The following is a 24306-nucleotide window of genomic DNA, read 5'->3' as shown; positions in this document are numbered from 1 at the left end:
CCTTGTAATACCGCAAAGCCCAATCTGATAGAGTTAGGTCCATACTTTAATCTCACAGGGTGGTTAAGTACATAACCGAACCATTTAACCAAAATTTTTAAGCAAGAGCCAACCGAAAATGATATCTATAATTTATGAATTTTGATAATTTCTGGGTTAAATTTTCATCTCTTCAACAAATCAAAACAAAACTATATATTTGACAAAGTTTCATGATTTTTTCAAACAGTTTATTTAATTAATTTTTTGGTTAAGTGAAATTAGTAAAGCGAAAGGTACAGACCGTAAGAAAACAAAAACAAGCGTATAAAAATGGAATCAAACCAAACCAAACCAACAGAAAATTTAGAACTCAAAAACCAAACGAAACCAAACGAAACCAAACTCAAGCTTTACTCTGATCGGTTACCAAATTCGTTCAACTCCAGATGGACCGGTCCTTAACAGCGAGTGACCTCTCGACGCATCTTCTTTCCTTATAATCCACCGTCCATTTCTCGAACGTGCACTCAGTGAAGTCGTAGTAACCACCATGGATTGTTAAAGTCCCCTTCTTCACTCTCTCTTCTATCCATGGATACGACAATAGATTCCGCAGCGAGCAGTTTACAGACTCCTACAAGTGTAAAACGAAATCCATTAGGACCCGTTCAAGTGTCTCAATGGAAACAAACGATTATTTGCTTAACCCACCTTTTCACAATGCTGACACTGTTGATCAAAGCTGAGTTCTGAAGCAGCTGATTTCGAGATTGATCTTGCGGGTTTCCCAATAATGACCCAGTTTTTAATGAAACTCCTGGGAAAGGAATCAATGCAGGTGATTATGTGGATGTGCATTGTTAGGATGATCAAAAAGTACTGAAAATTTGGGTAAAACCTTGAGTCTATGCCTTCTTCTGTTTCATCATCATCCATGGTCATTAATGCACGGATGCCTCCGCAGCGACTATGCCCGACCACAAGAATGTTCTCCACCTGCAAACAAATTTTACAATCACTTACGTGATCGCTACTGCATGATCATGGATGCAATTAGTTTCTTCATAATATGCTTACTTGAAGAGAATTTACAGCAAATTCAAGAGCGGCCTTCGTTTCAGATGGACCACTCTACACAAAAAGCACGAGTTTCAGCATCACAGAAACATACATTGACAAGTAAAAGGCTAACAACACGGACCTCGTAAGTGGGTACAATATTTGCAATGTTACGAACGGTAAATGCTTCTCCTGGTTGGAACCCCAATATTTCTGAAGGGCAAACCCTTGAATCTGCACAAGCTATCACCATAAACTGGTCCCCGAGATGTTAGGAATATGGCTCATACTATATAAATGTCTAGCGTAACAGAGGTGCTAAGTTCTCACCTTCGGGGATTGGCTCTTGGCTAGACTCTGAAACCTCTCCAAGTTATCCCTTTTTGCATAAACAATCAAACCATTACAAAAACAAACATATACGTATATAAACCAAACAAATTGAAACCGATGTTTTTACTTCAGAAACTTACATGTATTTGTCTTTCTTAAAGGTCAAGAACCGATGCTTGATTTCTTCAAACACGTCATGTCCTTTATCTGGTGAATTCACATGATCCTGGTGTTTTTCTTCACGTGTAATCTTAAGTGGAACCTTTGAAATCGAAGCCGCTAGTCTCAACTTGGCATGTCTTCTGTAAGATTCAAGCCAGGTTTAGATAAGAATTTTCAAAGTAGCCAGCAATATACTAATGGTCTAATACTGCAATGCCTCTTTGGCCTATAGTTGAGATTGTTTTCTAACGTGCATTATTATTTTCTCCATTTCCGTATACATAAGTTCACCTTATCTCTGCACTAGTAGGAAAAGAATACCTTGACGAGGTAGAAAGTCTAAGATAGGTCGGCAACTGATTTGCATTGTTACCAAAGATCTGCAGATAAAGTATAGATACAAGAGTAAAGAGATATGCATGCTAGACAATTCTCTTACTAATACATTATGCATAGAGAAATAGAGTGTACCTTCGATGTATTGGGAAAAACACAGACTCCTAAGGAAGAAGGATCCACTGAAGTGGACATGATTGAAGAAACGATTGCCATCGATGAGAAATGCAGCTGAGTAAAACCAGTTGAGGTGTATTAGGGAAATTTAGATGTTTAGGGAAATTAAAGACAAAATAAGAAAAGAAAAAAGACAAGAAAAAAACAAAACAGATGGACTTTTGAGTTGTCTGGTAGTTCACCTGTCTGATCCAACAACATATAGATCTCATCTTCTCCAACAAAGACGGAGATCTCCATATACGCGTTGACCGTTTACCAACACTCTGTCATAAAACATAAAAACGTTTCTCTGTCAGTTTCCTTTTTAAGGCTGCTTTTTCGCACGACACATTTTTTTTTTCTTGCGGAAATCAAATTAGGTGGACGGAGATCCCCATGTTGCGTACAATAAATTGAATTACATTTATAGATTTTATCAAATCAGCCTGCTAAATTTCACAAGTCAGAGTTAAGAACCTAAACATTATAATTCTAGAATAACGCTGTGTCAATAAGTAGGAAACTCTGAAAAATTATTTTGCATTATGAAAGAATACAGGTCAAGAAGAGAAACACAATAGAGGAACCTGGTTTTGTTGGCATGGCTATGACTTTCCGAAAACTATCAACCTGTCTCCATCATAATAATTAAGAAACAATAGATAGCATATGAACTTTTAGAGCCTACAGTGTAATCACTGAAGAAAATCCAGGAGTTAGAAATACAGTTCTAAATTTTAATATCGGCTTGAACAAATTTATATTCAACAATGAAACGTTTACCCCTTAGTCCTTTTACTGCAGCTAAACCGAAGCGTATAAAAGCCAAATAACGTGTACAGCATTGGTTGAATAGCTTTCTCATCTTATTGCAGACTCTCGTTACAGCTTACTGGCAAGTGAGAACTCTAAATTTTGCAAGAATACCTAAAGAGTAAAGAGTACAGAAACTACAAAAGCAGAGTCCCTACAAGTACAAACCCATTTAGCTTTTCCTAGCTAGAAATTCTTGTCAAAATGCTTACTTTTTTCTTTCTTTCCTCGATGAATCCAAGGAGTTAAGGGTTACAGAAACTTTGGATGAACAAGCTACAAATGTGTTTCTGCCACTACTACCTTTCCCTTTCTTGGCTCACAAAGCAAAGAACACATAACTTATCTAGTCAATGTACAGAAACAAATACAAGCGGTAGCCACGAAAAAATTGTAAGAGTGCGGCAAAAACAAATCAGAGCAGAGTATGTTTTATCATAAAAAAGCACTTAGCTAAACATGTTATATCCTCTAATCCTGAAAAGAAATCTGAATGCCTTGATCAGAACTCAGAACCCCATCACAATCAAATAAATCATGTCCCTTGTTACGATGCAGAAGATTGTGTACAATGGAGGTAAGAAAAATTCAGAATTTTGTGCCATATACATCAACAGATTCCAACAAAATGGATTCCCAGGAATCAAATGGCTAATATCTCCACTACAATTAAACATCAACGGAGATATAAAAACTAAGGCCTTCAACAACAACACGAACAGAACCACTGCAACCTAAAACAAGAGAGAGAGAAAAAAAGAGTCTTACTTCACTAAGTAGCCTTGATCTTATCATCTCCAACAACAGAAAATATCGGCAAACTACTCAAGAATTCATCAAGGTCCTCAAAGAACCCAATCCCTTCCATATTATCCACCTCCCTGTTACTTCCGAGCCCATTTCCTTCATTTCTCCCGCCTGCCACAGCAGGCTCTTCCACTTCATTACTGAACTCCACATTCAAATCCAACCTTCCTAGATTCTTAGCTCCAGTTCCATTTCTTTTTCTACCACTCATTGGTTTAGACATAGATGAGGAACCAACAGGAGTAGCAATTGAAGCAGCACCACTGACACTCTCTACATGTTGGATTCCCTTCCCAGCCTTCTCTGCTCCATGTTTCTTGTTACTTCTCACAATTTTTTCTTTCCCTTTCCCAACATTCTTCGCTTGTAACTCATCTTGACAATCACCACTAGGTTCATTTTCTTCATGATCATCATCCGAAATAGCAACATATATGTCATCATCGTCGTAGAAAAATCTCGGAGGAGCCGGTTCCTTTCTCTTCTTACTCCTAGTCGGTTCATCCTCCACTTTTCGCAGAGGAGGGCACGCGATAAGAGGTGAAATAGGCGACCAGCTCGGAGCTTTAAACTCACCGGAAAACCCAAGCGGGAATACACTCCACGAGCAGAAGTAAACGTCTTCTCCTTTCCCCACCACTGGAGGCTTCTGTATCGTCACAGCTTCGAACGCTCTTCTACAATCTTGGCACCTCAAAACGCATTCCTCGTAAGCCTTAGCGTACTCGAAGAGTACAAAACAGTACGGACAAGCAGTCCAGAAGCTCGTATCGCTCGAGGTCCCAGCCTGGCTCCGCGGCTGCGGAGTAACAGAAGGCGGCTGTTGCGCTGCTACTAAGTTGGTGCTTTGGCTAGGCTTCCATTTGAAATATTGCTGCTGCGACTGGCCGAGTTGACTCAGTTGCCGCTGAGGCTGGGCGAGTTGACTCAGCTGAACCTCTCGGTCGTACAGAGACTTCCTCGAGGGATCGGAGAGCACGTGCCAAGCATCGGAGACGACCTTAAACGCCTGATCGGCTAGCGGAAAACGATTGACCGAAGGATTGAGGAGGAGAGCGAGCCTGCGGTACTGAGTCGCGACGTGTTCGGGGTTCTGAGCCAACCGACCGAGTCGCAGCGCGGCGTACCAGTCAGGTAACTTTGAGTCGCCTAGACGAATCTCGCTGGCTATCAGAACGTCGCAGATTGTGAGGATTGAGTCCGCCGCTTCCGCTAGGGTCGGGTCAGATTTGCATGCGCGGATCGCAGATGCCTTTGCTCCTTGAAAGTCGTTAGATGATAGAAGCTTCTCTGATGTTACGAGTAACCGATTCGCCTCCGCTATGTTACCACCGCGTCCGCCATCTCCGTCGCCTACCATATCTCCTCCTCTCTCCCCGTATATTTTTTCCCTCCCCGATTGGAAGCGTTGATCTGAATTTGTGACAACATCAAACCGTGATTCCCCGGTTTAGTTCGGTATTCTATGAGATTCGCCTCAAACCGAAAACGATTTTTTCCGTAATAAACCGGTTTGGACATGTCAACGTTACGTACCGCATAACTTAACTAATTAATCTCATTAATTAATGAAGACTGGTGTTCAAATGGTAGCCTCTAAATGAATTGGCCATCGGCCCTCATCGGTATCACGGCCCATTACTGTCACTCTGTTTCTATCTGCTTTCCTATTGGCTCCCACATCGTTCCGAGTCTTCCGACCGGCGTTAATAGTTTAGTAAGAAGCGGACACATGAACTCAGTGTAGAAAGAGGCGAGAAATGTTTTAGTTGAGCAGATTCCTTCATTTAATTACCTCTCATGCCATGGAATTATTAGGCTAATTATTCCCTTACCAATAAATTAATAAAAATAAATAAATAAATAGCCTAAAGCGATCATTATTGACATCAGAGTCATCATCATCATCTGCCATATTAGTTTCGTGATCGACAGAAAGACCATCTAAAGAAAAACACTTGTAAGAAAATGGATAAGAGCATCTCAGAAAACGGAGAAACGGTTGGCGACGGATCGATCCGTGGATATGATTCGCTGCATCAACTCTTATCCGCGAATCTGAAGCCTGAGCTCTATCAGGTGAACCTAATCACTACTGTTTTGGACTTTTTGGTTTCACGTTTGCTTAAAATCACGGTTCTTGATTAGCTAGCAACTCGAATGTTTGTTGGATTTCTAGTGCTTAGTTATGAAAAAAAATTGATCTTGAAATTGTTTTTTTTTTTGTTTTTGCAGGAGGTAAGCCGACTGCTTATTGGAAGTAACTGTGGTAGATCGCTTGAACAGATTGTTCTGCCAGATTCTGCTAAAGCCCTCTCTTCAAAACATGATTTTGATCTCCAGGTTGATACTTTACTATAGGATATAATCATGTTTTGAATGAAACTAGTGTTTTTGATTTGATCTTTGGACTAACTAAACTTTTTTTTTCTAGGCGGTTAGCTTTTCAGCTGATGAAGAGCAAATGAGAAAGCCACGGGTAGTCAGAGTTGGTCTCATTCAAAACTCCGTTGCTCTTCCAACCACTGCTCCCTTCTCCGACCAGAAAAGAGGAATCTTCGAGAAGTTGAAGCCGATGATCGACGCTGCAGGTGTTGCTGGTGTTAACATACTCTGCCTACAGGTTTTGCCTCCATTTGCTTTTCTTTTATAAGATTTAACCGTTTTTGTTAACTTCGAAGTGGTTGAATGGGATAGGAAGCTTGGACTATGCCGTTTGCATTCTGTACAAGGGAGAAGAAATGGTGTGAGTTTGCAGAACCTATCGATGGGGAGTCAACAAAGTTTCTTCAAGAGCTAGCCAAAAAGTATAACATGGTGATTGTGAGTCCTATTCTCGAAAGAGATATGGATCACGGTGAAGTACTTTGGAACACTGCTGTGATTATAGGGAATAACGGTAACATCATTGGCAAGCATCGGAAGGTAAACTCTGCACTACTCTTTCTTGCTTTGTCTTTTTCGTTTCTGAGCTATAACTTCTATAACAGAACCATATACCGAGGGTAGGAGATTTCAACGAGAGCACGTATTACATGGAAGGAGACACAGGCCATCCTGTGTTTGAGACGGTGTTTGGGAAAATAGCAGTCAATATATGTTACGGAAGACATCATCCTCTAAACTGGTTAGCTTTTGGTCTAAACGATGCGGAGATTGTTTTCAACCCTTCAGCAACTGTTGGTGAACTCAGTGAACCAATGTGGCCTATTGAGGTTTTTACTTCTAATACTTAAAAAACAAGCTACATAATAAAAGCTTTCTATCTATATGACAAAACATGGTCTGATTATTTTCAATCTGCTTAGGCAAGAAACGCTGCGATAGCAAACAGTTACTTTGTGGGGTCCATTAACCGAGTTGGAACCGAGGTGTTCCCAAATGCTTTCACCTCAGGGGATGGGAAACCGCAGCACAATGACTTTGGTCATTTCTATGGATCGAGCTATTTATCTGCACCGGATGCTTCTTGCACGCCGTCTCTGTCGCGTCACAGAGACGGGTTAATGATCTCGGACATGGATCTCAATCTCTGCAGGCAGTACAAAGATAAGTGGGGGTTTAGAATGACTGCGAGATACGAAGTGTATGCTGATCTTTTGGATAAGTACATAAAGCCAGAGTTCAAGCCCCAAGTCGTCTCTGACCCAATGCTCCACAAGAATTCTTCTTAAGCAGTAAAGAAGTAAAATTTAAATTTACCTTTGTAAGTCTGTAACAGTAACAGAATCTGTTTGGTTCCCTCTGTTTCTTATGAATAAATTAGTTGATGATGCCAAAAGGCCTTTACTCTTGTAAGTTGTAACCGAACCGGTTAAGAATAAAACCGGAACCAAATTCCAAAAACTAACCGGTATGCGATGCTGTGGTTATGGAACCCGTTACCGTCATCGCTTGAAACGTATCCAGATGAGACTAGAGAGTTTCGCGAATGCTCTGAATTCAGAAAAATAATGCAATCTCTCACTCTAACTCTGTATCCAACTTCAGTTTCCCCGCCAAGTCTCGATCTTTACCCGCTAAGACAAACCGTACCTTCTGTTCTCTTTCCTCCAACCGCCGGATACAACCGTCGCGGTATGGCATCTCGGTCTCACGGTAATTCTGCTAATTTTAAGTCCCTCGCCGCTCGTCAGACTTCGATCGGTGGTGGTGGTGATGATGATGATGGATACTGTACTCTCATAGACTTTGCAGGTAATATTTAAATTGCTCTGTCTGAACGAACTTATAAACCCTGTCTCGTTCTGTACTTCACTGTCGGTATGTCCGAAAAGATAATCGGATTTTAACTATTTAGCATTTAAACGTGCTTAAATGAGTATAGGGTTTCGAGGGTTCCGCTGTATATACAGTTTTGTTTCAAATTCGAAACTGTTTCTGAAGTTTGTATTGATTTCGATCTTTTTCGATGATAGGTAATGGAGGAGGAGGAGGGAGAGAAGGGACGAATGTAGGAGATGATCTTGTGGTGTTGCTTTACCACTTACAACACGCCTGCAAAAGAATCGCTTCTCTTGTCGCTTCTCCTTTCAACTCTTCACTTGGAAAGCTCTCGCTTAACTCCTCTACTGGCTCAGACCGAGACGCGCCTAAGCCGCTTGATATTGTCTCAGTATGTGTTTCTATTCACCCTCTTTTATTGTTGTTGGCACGATTCATATTTTAAAAAATTCAATCTTACATCACAACTCAATGTTCTGTTTTTTTTTTCTTTGTCAGAACGATATCATCTTGTCATCTCTCAGAAACTCAGGGAAAGTAGCAGTAATGGCTTCAGAAGAAGACGATACTCCCACTTGGATTAAAGATGACGGTCCTTACGTTGTGGTTGTAGATCCTTTAGATGGTTCACGTAACATCGATGCTTCGATACCGACCGGAACTATATTTGGGATTTACAATCGACTCGTTGAGCTTGATCATTTACCTGTTGAAGAGAAAGCCGAGCTCAATTCTCTCCAGAGAGGTAACAGGCTTGTAGCTTCGGGTTACGTGCTGTACTCTTCAGCCACGATTCTCTGCGTTACTCTTGGCTCTGGAACACATGCCTTCACGCTTGATCATTCCACAGGCGAGTTCGTTCTCACACATCAAAACATTAAGATCCCTACTCGAGGTAAAAACTGTTTTGAGACTGATCATATTGCAACTAGGCATTAGCGTTCGGTTTTGGGTTTAGTTTCGTTTTGGGTATTTTGGTTTTTAGTTTTTCGAGTCTACCACTCGATTATTTACAAAGTTTTGTTTCGGTTTCGTTTAGGTTTGGATAACAAAATTAGGAACCAACTAATGGGGGTGATTGGTTGAGATGTAACTGTAAAAAATTTACTTTAGATTTTAGTTTGTAGAATATTTTGATTTAGTTTTAAGGAATGTAGCTTTAAAATTTGCTACAACTAAAAAAGATAGAGCTTTAGGAAACAAGTTTTTTAAAACCATTTTTTTTATTTTTTTGCTGTAACTTTACTTTTTGGTTGTAGCTTTAAAAATTAATATAAAGCATGATTGGTAATATTTAGGGATGTAGACAAAAATTAAAACTAAAGCCACTTCTTACAATCCAACCAATCACCAGTGAAGCAAGCGAGCCTCTCGATTGAGGGAGACCGATGTGAGTCAGTTTATCCAGTAAATATCTAAATAAATTCGGTCCGATTTTGTAGGTAATTTCGGATAGTAAGAGTAAAAATGACAGATAGTTAGGGAGGTTTTAGGTTAATTATCGGGTGTTCTGATAAAAATATCACATAATTTGAATAATTTTAAATATCTCGGGTAAAAGTATTTGGATAATTCAGGTTTAATTTTGGTGTATTTGATCACTTAGAAACTAAATATAATTGATATCTATATAATTTTTAATTTAAAAATTCGGGTAGCTATTTGGTTTTCGGTTGTTTTTTTTTTTGGATTCGGTTTTGGTTCCAAATATAAGATCCGTATGGTTATTTATAAAATTCAGTTTGATTTTAGACATTTCGGTTCAGTACGGTTCAATTATTCGGTTCAGGAAAAATGTGCATGCCTAATTGCAACATCCTTAATCACGTATCTAAAAGAACCTTCCTTGACCATTGCTCTCATCTCAGGACAAATCTACTCAGTGAATGATGCGAGGTACTTCGACTGGCCAGAAGGTTTGAGGAAGTACATTGATACGGTAAGACAAGGGAAAGGCCAAAACCCGAAGAAATACTCTGCGCGTTACATCTGTTCTCTGGTGGCTGATCTTCACAGGACTTTGTTATACGGCGGAGTGGCTATGAATCCAAGAGACCATCTCCGTCTAGTCTACGAAGGAAACCCATTGGCTTTTCTAGTGGAACAAGCTGGTGGCAAAGCCTCTGACGGAAAGAGAGAGATACTTTCGATACAGCCAGTGAAGCTCCACCAGAGATTGCCTCTGTTTCTTGGGAGTGTAGAGGATGTGACTGAGCTTGAGGGCTACGGAGATGTGCAGCAGACTGTGAATCCTGGCTACGAAGTTTGAACGAGTCACTCTCTTTTTACTTCACGTGTTGGAAAATTTCAAATCCATGAAATGTTTGTGAAGATATAGCCATGGAATATCCCTTGTTTCGTTACATGTTCAAACATAAACCAATCTAGATCTTGTTCATTGTAACATTAACCAATCAATATAGATCTTGTTTATTGTAACATAGCACTGTTAAAGCTCATTGTAACACAGCATTGTTAAAGCTCATTGTAACACAGCACTGTTAAAGCATAAACCAATCAATCTAGATCTTGTTTATGTTCATTGTAACATAAACCAATCAATCAAGATAATGTTCACTGTAACATACTAACATGAAACAAGTACAAAACAACAAACACTATAACGGCGTCGTTTAAGCCACTTATTCGGCGCGCAACAATAAAACGGCTTCGGTTAAGCCCATTTATTCGGCGCGCACAATTAAACGGCGTCGGTTAAGCCCACTTATTCGGCGCGCACAATAAAACGGCGTCGGTGCAAGATAGCGACTTAAAGCGTTTAGAGAATAGAGAGACTGTTACAAAGACTTTTCGTGACAATCTATTCGCCGGGAACCGCCGTCAGAAGATTGTAAAGAAGGGGAGATAGAGAGAGGTCATGGAGCGAAACAGCTTTCACTATTCTACAGAGAAGAGATCCAGAGCGGTAGATCCGGGTTCAGGATTCGGATCTTCCAAAAAGGCGAAGACGCATCACGCGCACCTGCTCTCGCCTCTGGTTGTTCCCGTGGGACACGCGTCGTTCCGACTGCTCAGCGCGATATCGCAGGTCGGCGCGGTGATTGGAAAATCCGGAAGCGTGATCAAGCAGCTCCAGCAGTCAACGGGAGCTAAGATACGTGTCGAGGAGCCTCCGGCCGGGTCTCCGGATCGGGTCATCACGATCATCGCACAGGTGGATTCAACCTCTAGGGTGAAGCTAGGTGTTGTTGATAGCAACGGGAGCACAGAGGTGGAGGATGAAGTCGAGGTTTCTAAAGCACAGGCAGCGCTGATTCGTGTCTTCGAGATTCTAGCGGCTGAAGCGGGTAGCAGTACGGTGGTGTGCCGTCTGTTGACGGAGTCTAGCCACGCCGGTGCGGTGATAGGCAAGGGTGGGCAAATGGTGGGGCGTATTAGGAAAGAAACTGGTTGCAAGATTGCTATAAGGACTGAGAATTTGCCTGTTTGCGCTGATAGTGATGACGAGATGGTGGAGGTACGAAACTCTTCTTTTAGGCTTAGCTAAGTAGGTAACTAGGCGCTTTGTAGAGGACTAACACTAGGTTTTAACAAAAGAAATTTGTACTAATACTAAGACTTAATTTAATAGATTCAGACTAATTTAAATAGATTTGAACTGATTTGAGTTGCATAAATCTAAATCGGAGATAAATCGTTTCGGATAGGACCAAAATTGATTTATAGAATCATGGCTTAGCTTATGGGGGAGGTGTGAGCTTGTTTAAAGCTTGGTATGTAGCAATGTGCTTTGTTTCTGCAGATTGTATTGTGTGTATACACTCACCTTGAGTTATTCAACTATGTGACAGATTGAAGGTAATGTTAATGCTGTGAAGAAAGCTCTTGTATCTGTCTCCCGCTGCTTGCAAGATTGCCAAGATGTTAAGAAGATAAGGATGGTGGGAAACAGACCCCCACTTGAGAAAGAGACCAACCAAGAATCTTCTCATAGGCCGTTGGAAACGATTATTCAGGATTCTCTTCTTCGTAGGTCGGTTGAAGATTATGATTATAGACCGAGAGCAGCTGACATGTTTCCTCGGGGCACTTTAGCTCGCCCCAGTGATGTGATTCCTCATGAAGCTTTGCATCTTAGGCATGTCGAGGACCGCAGGCATATTGAGGAGGACCGTCAAGATGCTTTACGCAGGCAGATTGAGGCGGAACGGCAAGATGCTTTACGTAGGCATATTGATTTGGGTCATAGAGAAGTGTTATACAGGCCTTCTGATGGTGTCAGGGGAGATGTTTTTCTACAGCATAGAGAGGTGGATACATCTTCTCATGAGTCCTTGCATAGACCTTACGAGATGGTTCAACGTGATGCTATTAGGGGCATTCCGTTTGAGTCGCTTCAACGTGATGCTATTAGGGGCATTCCGTTTGAGTCGCTTCAACGTGATTCGTTTGGAAGGACTATTGAAACAATCCCACAAGAAACTCTTCGTCGGCCAAGTTCAGATTTTCTTACTCATCGTAGTTCCACTCTAGATACACATCCTCACAGCATTACGACCTCTACTCTAATGACTAAAGCTGCCACCTTGAAACCACACCAATCAGAAGTGGAAGCAGAGAACCAAGACGTAGTTTTTAAGATACTATGTTCCACTGAGAATGCTGGAGGAGTTATTGGGACAGGAGGTAAAGTTATAAGGACGCTTCATAGCGAGTCAGGGGCCTTAATAAGTGTTGGGAATACAATTGCTGACTGTGAAGAACGTCTAATCACAGTTACTGCATCAGAGGTTTTTTTTTAATCTCTTCCCATTTTCATTTATGCTTTTGTATTATTTTTTGATAATTGTTTTTTCATTATGTAGAGCCCTGAACGTCAAAGCTCGCCAGCCCAGAAAGCTATTCTCCTTGTTTTTACTAGATTGTTTGAGCTTGCCACTAAAAAAATCCTAGACAATGGCTCAAGGATGTCTATAACTGCACGGCTTGTGGTCCCAACAAGTCAGATTGGTTGTTTGCTGGGAAAAGGAGGTGCTGTAGTTTCGGAAATGCGGAAAGCCACAGGGGCTGCAATTCAAATTTTGAAGGTTGAGCAGAATCCAAAATGTACTTCAGAGAATGATCAAGTTGTGCAGGTAACTAGACCACATGTTAACCTTTTGATTATGTTACTTAATTCAATTGCAAGGACATTGTAGAATGCAGTTTTCATATTATTCGTTTCTAAAGCATCATTGTTCTAAGTTGTTCATAGACTCATTCTTTACCGTCCAATAGATTACAGGAGAGTTCCCCAATGTAAGAGAAGCCATCTACCATGTTACGAGCAGGCTGCGAGACAGTCTTTTCTCTAACGCAATGAAAAGTTCCGTAACCAAGAGCAACTCCACCTTAACTACAGAGAGAATCCACCGCGGACAATCAGATAATCCCCTGTCTGTTGGGTCTCATCAGTCCTTTGGTCATCCACCTACCATCTCTACAAGTCTGCACAGAAGAACTGATGACTCCTATTTAAGTGGGTCTCAATTATCAATTAACTATTCGAGACCTGCTGTCGCAGATCCTTACACACGACCAGAAGACCCGGTTCCTGATAGGTTCAATCCATCAGCAGGCTATTCTCCTAATTTTGGTCGGCGGTCTGCTATGGACCACCATGATATCTCCCATCACTTAACTGAGACTGCATCTCGTATGTGGGCCTCCCCGGTATGTTTCCGTCTTGTATTTTCCCATTCTCTACTTTCTAGTGAACATGAGTACTTGTTGTTGCTCAATGAGGGATTTAGAGGATTAAATCACCCCTTTAGGACCTTACACATACAGATTCTAAACATCAGTGCCGCTTCCTCAAAGTAAACAAAGACAGAGTTTGTGCGTGTATTTTAATTTCTGTATGTCTTTATGCAGCCACCGGCAGCTCTAAGAGGCTTATCTGATGCCAGTGGTGGATTATCTTCTGCACGGCCTGGGCCTGGTCACGGTCTTGGCAGGTAAAATCCCGACTGTGGTAGACAATTATGTGAAATTATTATTTTCATCTTCGTGTAGTTTACATGCTATGCTGGCTGGTCTTTTTCAGTGGACACAAATCTGCCATCGTTACAAACACAACTGTAGAAATTAGAGTTCCGGAAAATGCTATGAGCTTTGTGTATGGAGAGCATGGCAACAATCTGGAACAACTGAGACAGGTAAGTCAAACTCTTACTTGCTAATCTTTTTTTGGTTGTTCAATAGTGTCACTCTAATTAGGCTAGGCAATGATTTATTTGCCCCATATGAGCAGCCACAGGTTTTAGTTTCCACTGGCTGATTATAGTCCCAGAAATCATATACCCAAAAACTTAAAATAACTGCTCAATAATAAACAGAAATGAAAGCATGCAAAAACAAAATCTTACAAGTAGGGTGCAAATCATTCGTCAACCATTAATCTAGGTCAAGAGTCACGAAAAATCCATATTTTTTCTTTAGTTCTAGAGTCAAAATTACAGATTCGGTCGAAGTTTTCATGTAGCCTTAGATGATAAGCTACAAACCAAAACGTTAGTGTGATAGTGTCATAAAGATGAAATAGCACCCCATTAGTTGAGCTAACCGCTTTAAGCATAGCTTATACCATTTGATGTTTATTAATCAGATATCGGGTGCGAGAGTCATAGTCCATGAACCTCATCTAGGAACAAGTGACAGGATCATTGTCATATCAGGGACACCTGATCAAACCCAGGCTGCTCAAAACCTCCTTCACGCATTCATTCTTAAAGGTGAAACCTCATTGTCCAAAAGATACAACCTAAACTAGAACTTCTACCATACCGAAAACAAAAAATAAATGAGCTCACTTGTTTCTTGTTAAGTACTTTTGTTTAATCTTTTTTTTTTCTTATCTTTTGTTTGGATCTTTTGTACTCTTGTACACCATATTTTCAGTTTAAGTACTTTGACAGAGTAAGTTTGATGATTTTTCTTAAATCCTGTTCCTTTTTATCACATTATTACCACTAGGTGTGAGCATAAAAACCGAAAACCAAACCGAAAATGAATAAAAAAACTGAATCCAAACCAAGTTTACAAATGTCGGAGTTGTTCTTATATTTATGGAACGAAAATATGAAACCAAACCGAGAACCACCTAAAAATATTAGTTACATTATTCTTTTAAAATTACCAAATGTTTTTAAAATAAACTTATATACTAACATACTCTAATTTTTATTTAAAATATTTAAAATTATTTGAAGTACCCTTAACCAAATAATTTTTATCTGAACTATTATAAATTTATTTCTATATTTAATCCGGAAACTGAAAAGAAAATCTGACTTTTTACCTAAATTATCTGAACTTAACCAAAACTGAATTTGAACCAAAATTTTATTGGATATAAGTCGGTTTCTAAAATTGTTATCCAAACCAAAATTTTAAATTACCAAATCAAAACCAAACTAAAATTTATAAATAACTGAACGGTTAAGGTTAACCGAAGGGAAATTGAATTGAAAACCGAAGATTGAACGGATGAGCTAGAAAAAGAGTCAATGATGTAGAAACGGAGATCTCATGAACAATGCAGTAAGAAAATCCTTGCAAGCTTGAGAAGAAACAATACAAATAGACTGCAATGCTGAAACGTTCTCGCGCACACAGTCGCGTTGTATTTTGCCGTTATTGTTTAGCTGTTTTCAGCCTCTTTAGGTGTGAAAACGGTAGAAAAATTACTCTCAACTTTGAGTCCTTTACTCCTTTAAAGTTCCAAAATCAAAGGCCATTAGCAGAGTTCCACTTATTGTTCTGTGAAACCTACACTCTATTATATCTTCACGTTCTCAAAAATGTTATCTGTATTCTGTAGCAAAACTGGAGTAAAAGATAAAAAAAGTAAGAGTCTAAGCACTCCTCTAACTCACTGTTAGTAATCTAATTAATGGAAACGTAATTAAGATATTCATGTACAAAAATGATCTTTCATGAATATGTACAAAAATGATCTTTCATGAATACGAAAGCTCTGATTTTTTTTTTTGTTGTAAAAGTTGAACATTGGTATGTTGTGTACTACTCTACGTTTGGTTTTGATCGTAATCATACAAAAAGATGCAAAAAGATCTTCCGTGGAGACCAAGTCAGAATCAGAGGTGGAGTTTAATGCTCATAAACAAGCAATAACCTTTGAAGATGTAGCCATTAATATTCTTTTTGCTTACAACGTTTGTATGTCTGTAGAGAATTTGAGTATGTTCAAAAGAAAAAATAAAGAACTTGAGTTTGTAATTTTGGTGAGTGAAATGCAGTATTTTAAATCATTTTTTGAAATGTACGTTTTTAGCAAAAAGAATAGAAAAGGTAGTATCTTCCTCAGGCGATGTTGAATTTGATGGACCTGAAAAAAAAGAAAGAAACTATTCTGTAACGAAAGGCCCAAATTTATATTCAATGTGTGAAGAATAGGAGGTAGTCAAAGAAGATAAGCAAGCCCAACCTGGGTTTGTTCTAGAAATTATCGACTTACAACCAATGAAAAGGAAACACGTGTACATATCCGCGTGGTCTTGACCTGTTCTGGTTGCTCACCACCTATTTATAAAGAACAAGCGCCTCCAGAAATGTTGTAATCTCTCAACAATTTATCATTTCGTGGCCATCTCTCTAATCACACAAAAACAAAAATGGGTCGCCGTAGCTCAGGAGGTAAGAGCTTGCTTTATCTTCCTAGATTCTTCAGATCTATGATATCTATTCGATCCTATGCCTTTGGATGATGACGAACCTGTAGTGTTCTTTCTTTTTTCAATCTAGATTTGCTTATTACCGAGCTAGGGTTTTTAATTCGATGGTATATGTGTTGATTCCGATAGTGAAATCTTCTAAACTGTTAAAGGCGTATTTGGTTCGAGGCAACAGTAGTGATTCTGGATTTGATTTGTTCGTTTATAGATAGTAGAGGAGGAGATTGATTTGTTATCTGTTGTTTGTATTGATTTGCGTTTGCAGGAAGATCTGCACCTCGTCCCCGTCCTGCTGCTGCACGCAGCCCCCCTCCTCAAACTGGTAAACCCTAGTTTTGTCGTTGTTGCTCTTTCATGAGTTAATGACTATCCAACCCAATCCAACCTTCTGACATTACATGAGTGTTTTTCTTTTTTGCAGTAAACCGTGCACCTCCTCCAGCACCAGCAGCTCAGGCTAGCGGTGGCGGTGGCATGCTTTCAGGCATCGGTTCAACTATCGCTCAGGGTATTTACGAGCCTACGTTTGTCTTTCCTTTGTTTATAAAGTTCATGCCTTTCTTTGTTTAAACGCTTCTCTCTTGACATTGTTTTAACTTAGGTATGGCTTTTGGTACCGGAAGCGCTGTTGCGCATAGGGCTGTTGATGCTGTGATGGGCCCACGAACCATTCAGCATGAAGGTGTTGAGACCGCCTCTGCTTCTGCTGCTCCTGCTGCAGGCAACGTGTTTTCCAGCTCCTGTGACCTTCATGCTAAGGCTTTCCAAGATGTTAGTTGTCTTCACTCTCATTCTCATCCCCATTATAATACCTTTTTTTCCTTTTGCTTTGTTTGTCTTAGTTTTTTACAAGTTCACTGATTTTGTTTTTGGGTTTGGTTTGTTGTTGCAGTGCGTCAGCAGCTATGGAAGCGATATTAGCAAGTGTCAGTTCTACATGGACATGTTGTCTGAGTGCAGGAAGAACTCCGCTTCCACTATTGGTGCCTGATCAAGAAGGCTCATCATGCTTCTTCTTTTCTTTTATTTGCCTTTTTCTTCTTTTATCTAAGAAACTATTCAGCTGTGAATGCTGAGAATTTGGATGCCCTCAAGCCAACCATACTTTATTTCCAGAACCATAATTTGAATTTGGGTTATTTTCCCATTTCTTAATCGAATAATGCATTATGGATGGGTAATAGACTAATAACTAAGCTTTCTCGATTAATTTTTTAGTAAAGCTCGATCAAAACTCAAAAGCCATCCCAGTAGAAACTTACCGTTAACACATCTGTTTGTGGCCTAACTAATGTGCTATATGATATACAACTTTGAAATGTAATCAACAACGTATTGCCACCGTTGCACCAAAAAAAAACAATCACCATGTAAAATATCATTAATATTGTGTCTAATTCATTGGAGAAGTTCACCGACTTACGTCTCAGATCTTATATGTTTATGGACTAATATGTGTAAAATATAATTTGGTAAATGATGTTTACTAAAAGAAAATATTTTTTTTTTTATCATTTTCTTTTGGACATGTACATTTTATGCTATACGGTCCGTTGGTAGTAATACTATATTAGAGAGTGGGCTTCTAAAAACCCTAAACCCTTAACTCGGGTCGGGTCGGGTCCTCCAACTACGCCGATTAGGGTTTTGTATTTATTTCCGTTCCTCCCCAAAAACCTCCACATTTAAAAGGTTTGCCCTCTCTCGTCGAAACCAAAATCGCGGCTTCTGAGTTTCAATCATATCAATGGGTAGTAAGAAGAGAAGCAGCGCCGATTTATCGGAGGATGTGGAGAAAAAGAGCCACCACACCGATTCCTTCACGATGAAGAACAAGAAGAAGAAGAAGTCCAAGACCGACGAGATGAACCCTGACGACACCGATGATGCCGCTGCTCCTCCTCCTCCAGGCTTCGCGAGTACTGGTAAAGACATGGAGAAAAAGAAGAAGAGGAAAGCTTCCGACAAAGAGAGAAAACGCGCCGCCGCCGCTCTCGAGAACGACGGCGAGTCTCCCCGGCCGCCGAAACCCCCCGCGGTGGTGGTCTCCGATTCGAACTCCGACGCCGCCGCAGCGGCTTCTTCCTCTTCCTCCTCTTTGCCGGAGCTGCCTCTTAGCTATTTTAGGGATTTGGCTTCTCCCGAGGCTTCCGTCAGGGAAGCGGCTGCTGCCTCCTTGGTGGCGAGGCTGCAGGAGATTCAGAAGAGGTACGAGATGTTGCCTGATAAGGAGTCTGTTGATGGAGGGTTGATGCTTGAAGCTGAGAAGAACGATGGGTTGGATAACTGTGCGCCGCATCTTAGATACGCTCTTCGCAGGCTTATCCGTGGTGTCTCTTCTTCCAGAGAGGTATATTGTATATATATATATATATCTTTCTCTGGCTCAGTTTTTAGTATCGAAAAGATGTTAACTTTTTCATTAATAGTGTGCAAGACAAGGATTTGCGTTGGGGTTGACGTTACCTGTTGGCTTGATCTCTAGCATTGATGTGGAGTCGCTACTGAAGCTCATTTCTGATTCTTTGTCCGTGTCTTCGTCCATGAAGGGACAGGTATGTTAGCTGTTTTATCTCCTTTGTTTTTTTGATTGACTTTTTGTTGATGCTTTGGTTTTGCAATGTGACGCAGGATGTGAAAGAATGCTTATTGGGTCGGTTGTTTGCTTACGGTGCGTTAGCACGATCTGGAAGACTAGTTGAAGATTGGCAATCTGATAAAGACTCTCAGATTATCAAAGAGTTTACCGATGCTCTCATTGGTCTCGCTGCGAAGAAACGTTACTTGCAGGAGCCAGCTGTTCATGTTCTTCTAGATTTAGTTGACAAGGTATGGTATGATATGATAGGTTTCATTCTTGTGATACCATTTTCTGTGTGCTGTGGAGTCTGATGATATAACATTTCGTTATTGTGCAGCTGCCTGCTGAAGCTGTTGTGACTCATGTTATGGAAGCTCCAGAGCTTCAGAAGTGGTTTGAACAAGCCACCGAGGTTGGTAACCCGGATGCTTTGCTCCTAGCGCTCAAGCTTCATGACAAGATATCAGTCGATCACCCTGTCTTTGGCAAGCTCCTACCAGTTCCTTTCAGTTCCGGGAAGTTTTTTTCTGCTGATCATCTATCAGTCATTGCTGATTGCTTGAAGGTACATACATGCCAATCTTTTTGCGATGATTAAACATGTTAAGATACTGATGTTGAAATTGTTCTGTTGTGAAATGAATTTTCAGGAATCTACTTTCTGCCAGCCTCGTGTTCATAGCTTATGGTCTGTCATTCGTGACATGCTGTTGCCGGAAGCTGTTGTTCAAGGCGAAGATGTCTCGTCGGTTCCGAGTTCCTCCAAAAAGCAGAAGCGGAACCGCAAGTCCAACCCCGTAGAAGAAGAAGCCACAAATAACATCCGGAGTTTCTGCGAAGTTTTTATGGGAGGGACCCTGCTTTCTTCATCTCATGATCGCAAGCATTTGGCATTCGATATCCTGCTTCTTCTTCTCCCAAAGCTTCCTGCAAGTTTCGTCCAACACTGTTTGTCGTTCAAGTTTGTTCAGTGCCTCATGGATATACTCTCCACAAAGGACTCTTGGCTGCATAAAGTTGCAACCCATTTTCTTGCGGAGTTGATAGATTCGGTGAAAGACGATGATTCCAAGAGGGTCACTGTTACAATGGCTCTTCAGAAACACAGTGAAGGAAAATTTGACAATATTACGCGTACGAAAACTGTGAAAGATTTAGCTGCTGATTTTGAAACTGAAGAGGGTTGCACGCTATTTCTCCAGAACTTGATGAACTTGTTTGTGGATGAACAGCATGTTTCCGAGGAGCCTTCAAGTATGAAATGGGCTCAAGAACCTTCCTCTCTCAACTCAGATCAGAGTCAAACAACAGACGATAATTCCGAGATAGGTTCAAACGAGGAGAAGGATTCGGTTGGAACAACTGTAAACTCAGATGTTCTGAAAAGCTGGGTCATTGAGTCTCTCCCTGGCATTTTAAAACATGCCAAACTGTCTCCAGAGGCCAAACTACGAGTGCAAAAGCAGATCCTGAAATTTCTCGCTGTTCAAGGCCTATTTGTGGCTTCTCTAGGCACTGAAGTTACATCATTTGAGTTGCAGGAGAAGTTTAAGTGGCCGAAGTCAGCTACTCCTAATGCTCTTTGCAAAATGTGCATCGAACAGCTTCAACTACTGCTGTCGAGTTCTCAAAAGATTGAAAATCCTCTACCTAAGGAGAGTGGCGTGGAGCAGCCTGAGGATCCTGTTTCGTACTTCATGAAGTTCCTTAGCACGCTGCAGAGCATTCCCTCGGTTTCTCTCTTCCGTTCCTTGAGTGAAGCAGATGAAAAGGCTGTCAAAGAATTACAAGAAACAGAAAGTAAACTCTCAACGGAGGTAAATGTCTTACTGGTTTTTGGTTTAATGCTACTGTAATTGAAATCGTACTGAAATAGTTGTTGGCATACTTCTCTGTGTTGACTATTTGGCAGGAAAGGAATTGTGGATTACCTGCTGATGCAAATAAGTATCATGCATTGAGGCACTTAGTCGTTCAGCTGTTGCTTCAAATACTCCTCCATCCGGGAGAGTTCTCTGAAGCTGCAAGTGAACTGTCAGTATGCTGTGTCAAAGCTTTCAGTTCCTCTACTGATCTTCTGAGTAGTGATGGCGAAGGTGAGGCTGATGGTGAAGAAGAACCAGCAGTCATGGATGTCCTCGTGGACACATTACTTTCTCTCTTGCCACATTCTTCAGCTCCAATGCGATCTTCCATTGAGCAGGTAATAAGCTAGCCACAAGTAGAAAGATTATATTCTTCACTCTACTTGAAGTTTTCTGATCCTTGGATGCTTACATGAGCGTCTAATTGATTTTTGCTTCTTTTGCAATTGTCTCAACCTCATGTTTTAATAGAAAGTCACAATTCTATATCTGCTGTAGGTTTTCAAGTACTTCTGTCAAGATGTTACCAATGATGGGCTGCTGAGAATGCTACGTGTGATCAAGAAAGATCTAAAACCGGCTAGACATCAGGAGGACCAAGACTCTGAGGATCTTGACGATGATGAAGATCTTCTAGCTATCGAAGAGGAAGAAGAAGAAGAAAATGATGAAATGGGTGAGACTGGCGAGAGCGACGATCCAACCGATGATTCTGAAACAGTTGCTGGCGTTGCCCGAATGGCAGTTGACAGAGAGGTTCCTGAAAATTCGGATTCTTCTGATGACTCTGAAAAAGAAGATGATGATGGTATGGATGACGATGCAATGTTCCGTATGGACACTTATTTGGCACAGATATTCAAGGAGAAGAGGAATCAAGCTGGCGGCGAAACTGCTCAGTCCCAGCTTGTTTTGTTTAAACTCCGTGTCCTCTCCCTTCTCGAAATCTACCTTCATGAAAATCCAGGTATTGGCAATTATAAGATAATGATTTGACTTGACGAAGTGCACAATATTGGTCTCCCTACTAAGTTAAGCGCTTTGTTTGTTTTGGGCATGTTTTAATAGGTAATCCTCAAGTTATGACAGTGTACTTAAACTTAGCTCAGGCACTAGTGAACCCAAGCACTGGAGAAAGTAGTCAGCAGCTTATACAGCGGATTTGGGGTATCATCCAGAAGAAGATCTTCAAGGCTAAAGAGTTATTCAAGGATGAATCTATTGAATTGACTGCACTTGTTTCTTTATTGGAGAGGAATCTTAAACTGGCGGCAAAGCCATTCAAGAGTAAGAAGTCAGGTGTTGATCCTTCCAAGAAGAAGCAGTCTGCTGCGTGGAACCGACACAAGATGATCGTTAACATGGCCGAGAACTCAACTTACTGGGTTTTGAGGATAATTGACTCGAGAAAGTTCTCAGAAACCGAACTGAAGAAGATCTTGGATGTATTTAGGAGTGTTCTTGTCGGGTACTTTGATAGTAAGAAGTCTCAGATAAAGGTAGAATTTCTTGAGGAAGTGTTTAGAAGGAAACCGTGGATTGCACACCAACTGTTTGGGGTTCTTCTGGAGAAAGGTGCGAGTCCTAAAGTAGAGTATCGTAGAGTGGAAGCCCTTGAACTGATCTCTGAAGCTTTAAGAACGTCGGTTCCCATAAGCAGCGAAGAGACCCAAGAAGAGTCGAAGAAGAAAATGGAGAGCCATCTGGTGAAACTGAGTTATTTGATTAAAGGGCTTGTTGGAAATATGCCGGATAAGCAAGCAAGACGAGCTAAGGTGCGCAAGTTCTGTGGCAGGGTCTTTAAATTGATCTCGTCGTTGAAACTCACCAAGTCTCTCCTGGAGGGTTTGGGAGAAGATGGTCAAACAGCTTGCGAAACTGTACTTGGTGATCTGTTTATGAGACTCAAGAGCACTGAGGATTAAATCACCATAGGCTGATCTTCTGGTGAAAACCATCTTCTTTTGTCATGTTTTTTTGTCTTTTTTGTTTTTGTTTTTGCTGAATGAAAGACTTGAAGGAACTTGAAATCAAAGTTTGAATTGGATTTTCCTTATTTTTTTGATTTTCTACATTACTTTACCATGATATATTTGCATTGGTCACTCTGTTTGTCCTTTGTAGATGTTTGATTTTGATAGTTAAGCAGTTGTTTTCATTTCTTTAGCTGTTGGTTATATCATTGTTACAGATTAAAGCCAAGGATTCAATATGTTTTATCTTTGTCAGATGTAATATTGATTGTTATAAAATACTCGGATTGATGAAAAACATAGCAGATACAGTTGTTTTCCTTACTATACGAGTTGAGAGTGATGAAGTTATATATTTGTGGTCTTTGAGACCCAGAGGTGCGCTTGGGAAGCTCTCACAGAGATGCGTAACTAACAAGACATGACCCCTTGACTCTCGTAATTGGACATAGTGGACTTTGCGCTCAAAAAGTTGAATTTTATACTGACTCTTTTTTTCATGAAGAATCGGGATCAAGGAATATTCCCACAGAACCTAAAAAGAAGCTGGAATGTGCTAACTAGCTCAGTTATGGAATCTTGATATTCACATATCGAGAGATTTTATGTGTGTTCCACTAGCTAACTTATGTCCCTTAACCTGGAAATGAAATACTATATTACTATGTTCCAAGAGGGAGATTCGACCTTTGTTGTAGAGGATAATGAAGTTTTTATTGCATTATTGGGATCATGCGGCGAAAGTGGTTGTACCGGTGGTGATCTCTAATTATGACATGAAACTAAAGACATGCGTATGACACCTGTTTTGGATTATCTTTTTTCCTGACTGATATAGTGATATTTGAAATATGCATTCGATGATGATTGATTTACATAATGGTCGTCGTCTTGTGAAGATAGAGCAGCAAATAAAGCTGTCTCTTTTCCTCCTAATAAGATTCCCAAAAGTTTCTCACACTCCCAACTTAATAACAGCATCCTTTCACACAACGCCTGTCCCTTACTAAGGTTGATACTTTGTCTTCTCGTGTGGACCATCATCGATATTTATATAAAGTCAAATACAATACTTATATGGTAGAATTATACAATATGAATTTATCCGATATGCCACGGCAATCCCTCTACTAGTATAAACCATTTAACTAAAACACCAATCATATACGTAAACCTTTTTTTCTTAAATGGTTATAGATAATCCAATTATTGAGTTTCAGATGTTGATATTCCTGAAGAGATGATGTCAGTTCTCGTAACCCAAATAACACCTACTATTAATCTACAAGTCCAACCTAATCTTGTTGACACAAGCA

At 40.4% G+C, this 24306-nt stretch overlaps 7 protein-coding genes across 10 annotated transcripts; 5 read left to right on the top strand and 2 right to left on the bottom strand.

Moving 5' to 3' along the window:
• Positions 1 to 177: 177 nt before the first annotated feature.
• LOC108863422 (beta carbonic anhydrase 5, chloroplastic) lies at positions 178 to 2661 on the bottom strand. Its single transcript, XM_018637844.2, has 11 exons — positions 2619 to 2661; positions 2232 to 2315; positions 2008 to 2103; positions 1858 to 1916; positions 1515 to 1676; positions 1372 to 1420; positions 1184 to 1297; positions 1060 to 1113; positions 881 to 978; positions 694 to 799; positions 178 to 616 (listed from the first exon to the last, which is right to left on the bottom strand). Exons 2-11 carry the CDS (start codon positions 2259 to 2261, stop codon positions 419 to 421), a joined length of 966 nt encoding a protein of 321 aa, XP_018493346.1. The 5' UTR covers positions 2262 to 2315; positions 2619 to 2661; the 3' UTR covers positions 178 to 418.
• On the bottom strand, positions 2248 to 5060 carry LOC108863421 (uncharacterized). 3 transcript variants are annotated; one of them, XM_056986663.1, is made up of 3 exons: positions 3613 to 5060; positions 2619 to 2661; positions 2248 to 2315 (listed from the first exon to the last, which is right to left on the bottom strand). In XM_056986663.1, the coding sequence occupies exon 1, from the start codon at positions 5009 to 5011 to the stop codon at positions 3617 to 3619; it is 1395 nt and encodes a 464-aa protein (XP_056842643.1). In that variant the 5' UTR covers positions 5012 to 5060; the 3' UTR covers positions 2248 to 2315; positions 2619 to 2661; positions 3613 to 3616. The 3 variants fall into 3 exon arrangements, with proteins under 3 accessions (XP_056842643.1, XP_056842644.1, XP_056842642.1); XM_056986664.1 differs by lacking the exon at positions 2619 to 2661 and having other exon boundaries at positions 2299 to 2315; XM_056986662.1 differs by lacking the exons at positions 2248 to 2315; positions 2619 to 2661 and adding an exon at positions 3025 to 3157.
• Positions 5061 to 5521: 461 nt separating this feature from the next.
• Positions 5522 to 7432, top strand: LOC108862891 (beta-ureidopropionase). The gene is made up of 6 exons (XM_018637154.2): positions 5522 to 5730; positions 5887 to 5994; positions 6086 to 6274; positions 6349 to 6576; positions 6642 to 6866; positions 6960 to 7432. The coding sequence occupies exons 1-6, from the start codon at positions 5620 to 5622 to the stop codon at positions 7323 to 7325; spliced, it is 1227 nt and encodes a 408-aa protein (XP_018492656.1). The 5' UTR covers positions 5522 to 5619; the 3' UTR covers positions 7326 to 7432.
• Positions 7433 to 7499: 67 nt separating this feature from the next.
• LOC108862890 (fructose-1,6-bisphosphatase, cytosolic) lies at positions 7500 to 10314 on the top strand. Its single transcript, XM_018637153.2, has 4 exons — positions 7500 to 7848; positions 8070 to 8266; positions 8374 to 8770; positions 9744 to 10314. Exons 1-4 carry the CDS (start codon positions 7512 to 7514, stop codon positions 10142 to 10144), a joined length of 1332 nt encoding a protein of 443 aa, XP_018492655.1. The 5' UTR covers positions 7500 to 7511; the 3' UTR covers positions 10145 to 10314.
• Positions 10315 to 10660: 346 nt separating this feature from the next.
• On the top strand, positions 10661 to 16229 carry LOC108862627 (KH domain-containing protein HEN4). 2 transcript variants are annotated; one of them, XM_056986661.1, is made up of 7 exons: positions 10661 to 11353; positions 11688 to 12626; positions 12702 to 12971; positions 13114 to 13548; positions 13750 to 13832; positions 13922 to 14033; positions 15879 to 16229. In XM_056986661.1, exons 1-7 carry the CDS (start codon positions 10754 to 10756, stop codon positions 16212 to 16214), a joined length of 2775 nt encoding a protein of 924 aa, XP_056842641.1. In that variant the 5' UTR covers positions 10661 to 10753; the 3' UTR covers positions 16215 to 16229. The 2 variants fall into 2 exon arrangements, with proteins under 2 accessions (XP_056842641.1, XP_018492319.1); XM_018636817.2 differs by lacking the exon at positions 15879 to 16229 and adding an exon at positions 14483 to 14817 and having other exon boundaries at positions 10663 to 11353.
• Positions 16230 to 16395: 166 nt separating this feature from the next.
• Positions 16396 to 17726, top strand: LOC108856324 (uncharacterized). Its single transcript, XM_018630097.2, has 5 exons — positions 16396 to 16533; positions 16837 to 16893; positions 16993 to 17079; positions 17173 to 17342; positions 17464 to 17726. Exons 1-5 carry the CDS (start codon positions 16512 to 16514, stop codon positions 17560 to 17562), a joined length of 435 nt encoding a protein of 144 aa, XP_018485599.1. The 5' UTR covers positions 16396 to 16511; the 3' UTR covers positions 17563 to 17726.
• Positions 17727 to 18257: 531 nt separating this feature from the next.
• LOC108862375 (rDNA transcriptional regulator pol5) lies at positions 18258 to 23122 on the top strand. The gene is made up of 8 exons (XM_018636480.2): positions 18258 to 18921; positions 19001 to 19126; positions 19203 to 19400; positions 19490 to 19717; positions 19803 to 20969; positions 21065 to 21355; positions 21516 to 21984; positions 22086 to 23122. Exons 1-8 carry the CDS (start codon positions 18319 to 18321, stop codon positions 22940 to 22942), a joined length of 3939 nt encoding a protein of 1312 aa, XP_018491982.1. The 5' UTR covers positions 18258 to 18318; the 3' UTR covers positions 22943 to 23122.
• Positions 23123 to 24306: the final 1184 nt, after the last annotated feature.

This window comes from Raphanus sativus, chromosome 5 (genome assembly GCF_000801105.2).
Source record: "Raphanus sativus cultivar WK10039 chromosome 5, ASM80110v3, whole genome shotgun sequence".
Classification (NCBI taxonomy): Eukaryota; Viridiplantae; Streptophyta; class Magnoliopsida; order Brassicales; family Brassicaceae; genus Raphanus; species Raphanus sativus.
Note: the sequence above shows the minus strand (reverse complement) of the source record. Positions and strands in the feature narration are given on the sequence as shown.

What these genes read in the sequence shown, in the direction of transcription:
- LOC108862890 (XM_018637153.2), top strand. Translation starts at nt 7,512, where the DNA reads ATGCTGTGGTTATGGAACCCGTTACCGTCATCGCTTGAAACGTATCCA. An exon ending in TACTCTCATAGACTTTGCAG is followed by an intron (nt 7,849 to 8,069) that starts GTAATATTTAAA and finishes TTTCGATGATAG; the next exon opens with GTAATGGAGGAGGAGGAGGG. An exon ending in AGCCGCTTGATATTGTCTCA is followed by an intron (nt 8,267 to 8,373) that starts GTATGTGTTTCT and finishes TTTCTTTGTCAG; the next exon opens with AACGATATCATCTTGTCATC.
- LOC108862891 (XM_018637154.2), top strand. Translation starts at nt 5,620, where the DNA reads ATGGATAAGAGCATCTCAGAAAACGGAGAAACGGTTGGCGACGGATCG. An exon ending in TGAAGCCTGAGCTCTATCAG is followed by an intron (nt 5,731 to 5,886) that starts GTGAACCTAATC and finishes TTGTTTTTGCAG; the next exon opens with GAGGTAAGCCGACTGCTTAT. An exon ending in TTAACATACTCTGCCTACAG is followed by an intron (nt 6,275 to 6,348) that starts GTTTTGCCTCCA and finishes TGAATGGGATAG; the next exon opens with GAAGCTTGGACTATGCCGTT.
- LOC108863422 (XM_018637844.2), bottom strand. Translation starts at nt 2,261, where the DNA reads ATGAGATCTATATGTTGTTGGATCAGACAG. An exon ending in TTTAAGAAAGACAAATACAT is followed by an intron (nt 1,421 to 1,514) that starts GTAAGTTTCTGA and finishes TTATGCAAAAAG; the next exon opens with GGATAACTTGGAGAGGTTTC. An exon ending in AGTGTCAGCATTGTGAAAAG is followed by an intron (nt 617 to 693) that starts GTGGGTTAAGCA and finishes TTACACTTGTAG; the next exon opens with GAGTCTGTAAACTGCTCGCT.
- LOC108856324 (XM_018630097.2), top strand. Translation starts at nt 16,512, where the DNA reads ATGGGTCGCCGTAGCTCAGGAG. An exon ending in CAGCCCCCCTCCTCAAACTG is followed by an intron (nt 16,894 to 16,992) that starts GTAAACCCTAGT and finishes TCTTTTTTGCAG; the next exon opens with TAAACCGTGCACCTCCTCCA. An exon ending in ATGCTAAGGCTTTCCAAGAT is followed by an intron (nt 17,343 to 17,463) that starts GTTAGTTGTCTT and finishes TTGTTGTTGCAG; the next exon opens with TGCGTCAGCAGCTATGGAAG.
- LOC108863421 (XM_056986663.1), bottom strand. Translation starts at nt 5,011, where the DNA reads ATGGTAGGCGACGGAGATGGCGGACGCGGTGGTAACATAGCGGAGGCG.
- LOC108862375 (XM_018636480.2), top strand. Translation starts at nt 18,319, where the DNA reads ATGGGTAGTAAGAAGAGAAGCAGCGCCGATTTATCGGAGGATGTGGAG. An exon ending in GTGTCTCTTCTTCCAGAGAG is followed by an intron (nt 18,922 to 19,000) that starts GTATATTGTATA and finishes TTTCATTAATAG; the next exon opens with TGTGCAAGACAAGGATTTGC. An exon ending in TCATTGCTGATTGCTTGAAG is followed by an intron (nt 19,718 to 19,802) that starts GTACATACATGC and finishes ATGAATTTTCAG; the next exon opens with GAATCTACTTTCTGCCAGCC.
- LOC108862627 (XM_056986661.1), top strand. Translation starts at nt 10,754, where the DNA reads ATGGAGCGAAACAGCTTTCACTATTCTACAGAGAAGAGATCCAGAGCG. An exon ending in GTGATGACGAGATGGTGGAG is followed by an intron (nt 11,354 to 11,687) that starts GTACGAAACTCT and finishes ACTATGTGACAG; the next exon opens with ATTGAAGGTAATGTTAATGC. An exon ending in ATCTGGAACAACTGAGACAG is followed by an intron (nt 14,034 to 15,878) that starts GTAAGTCAAACT and finishes TTGTTGTAAAAG; the next exon opens with TTGAACATTGGTATGTTGTG.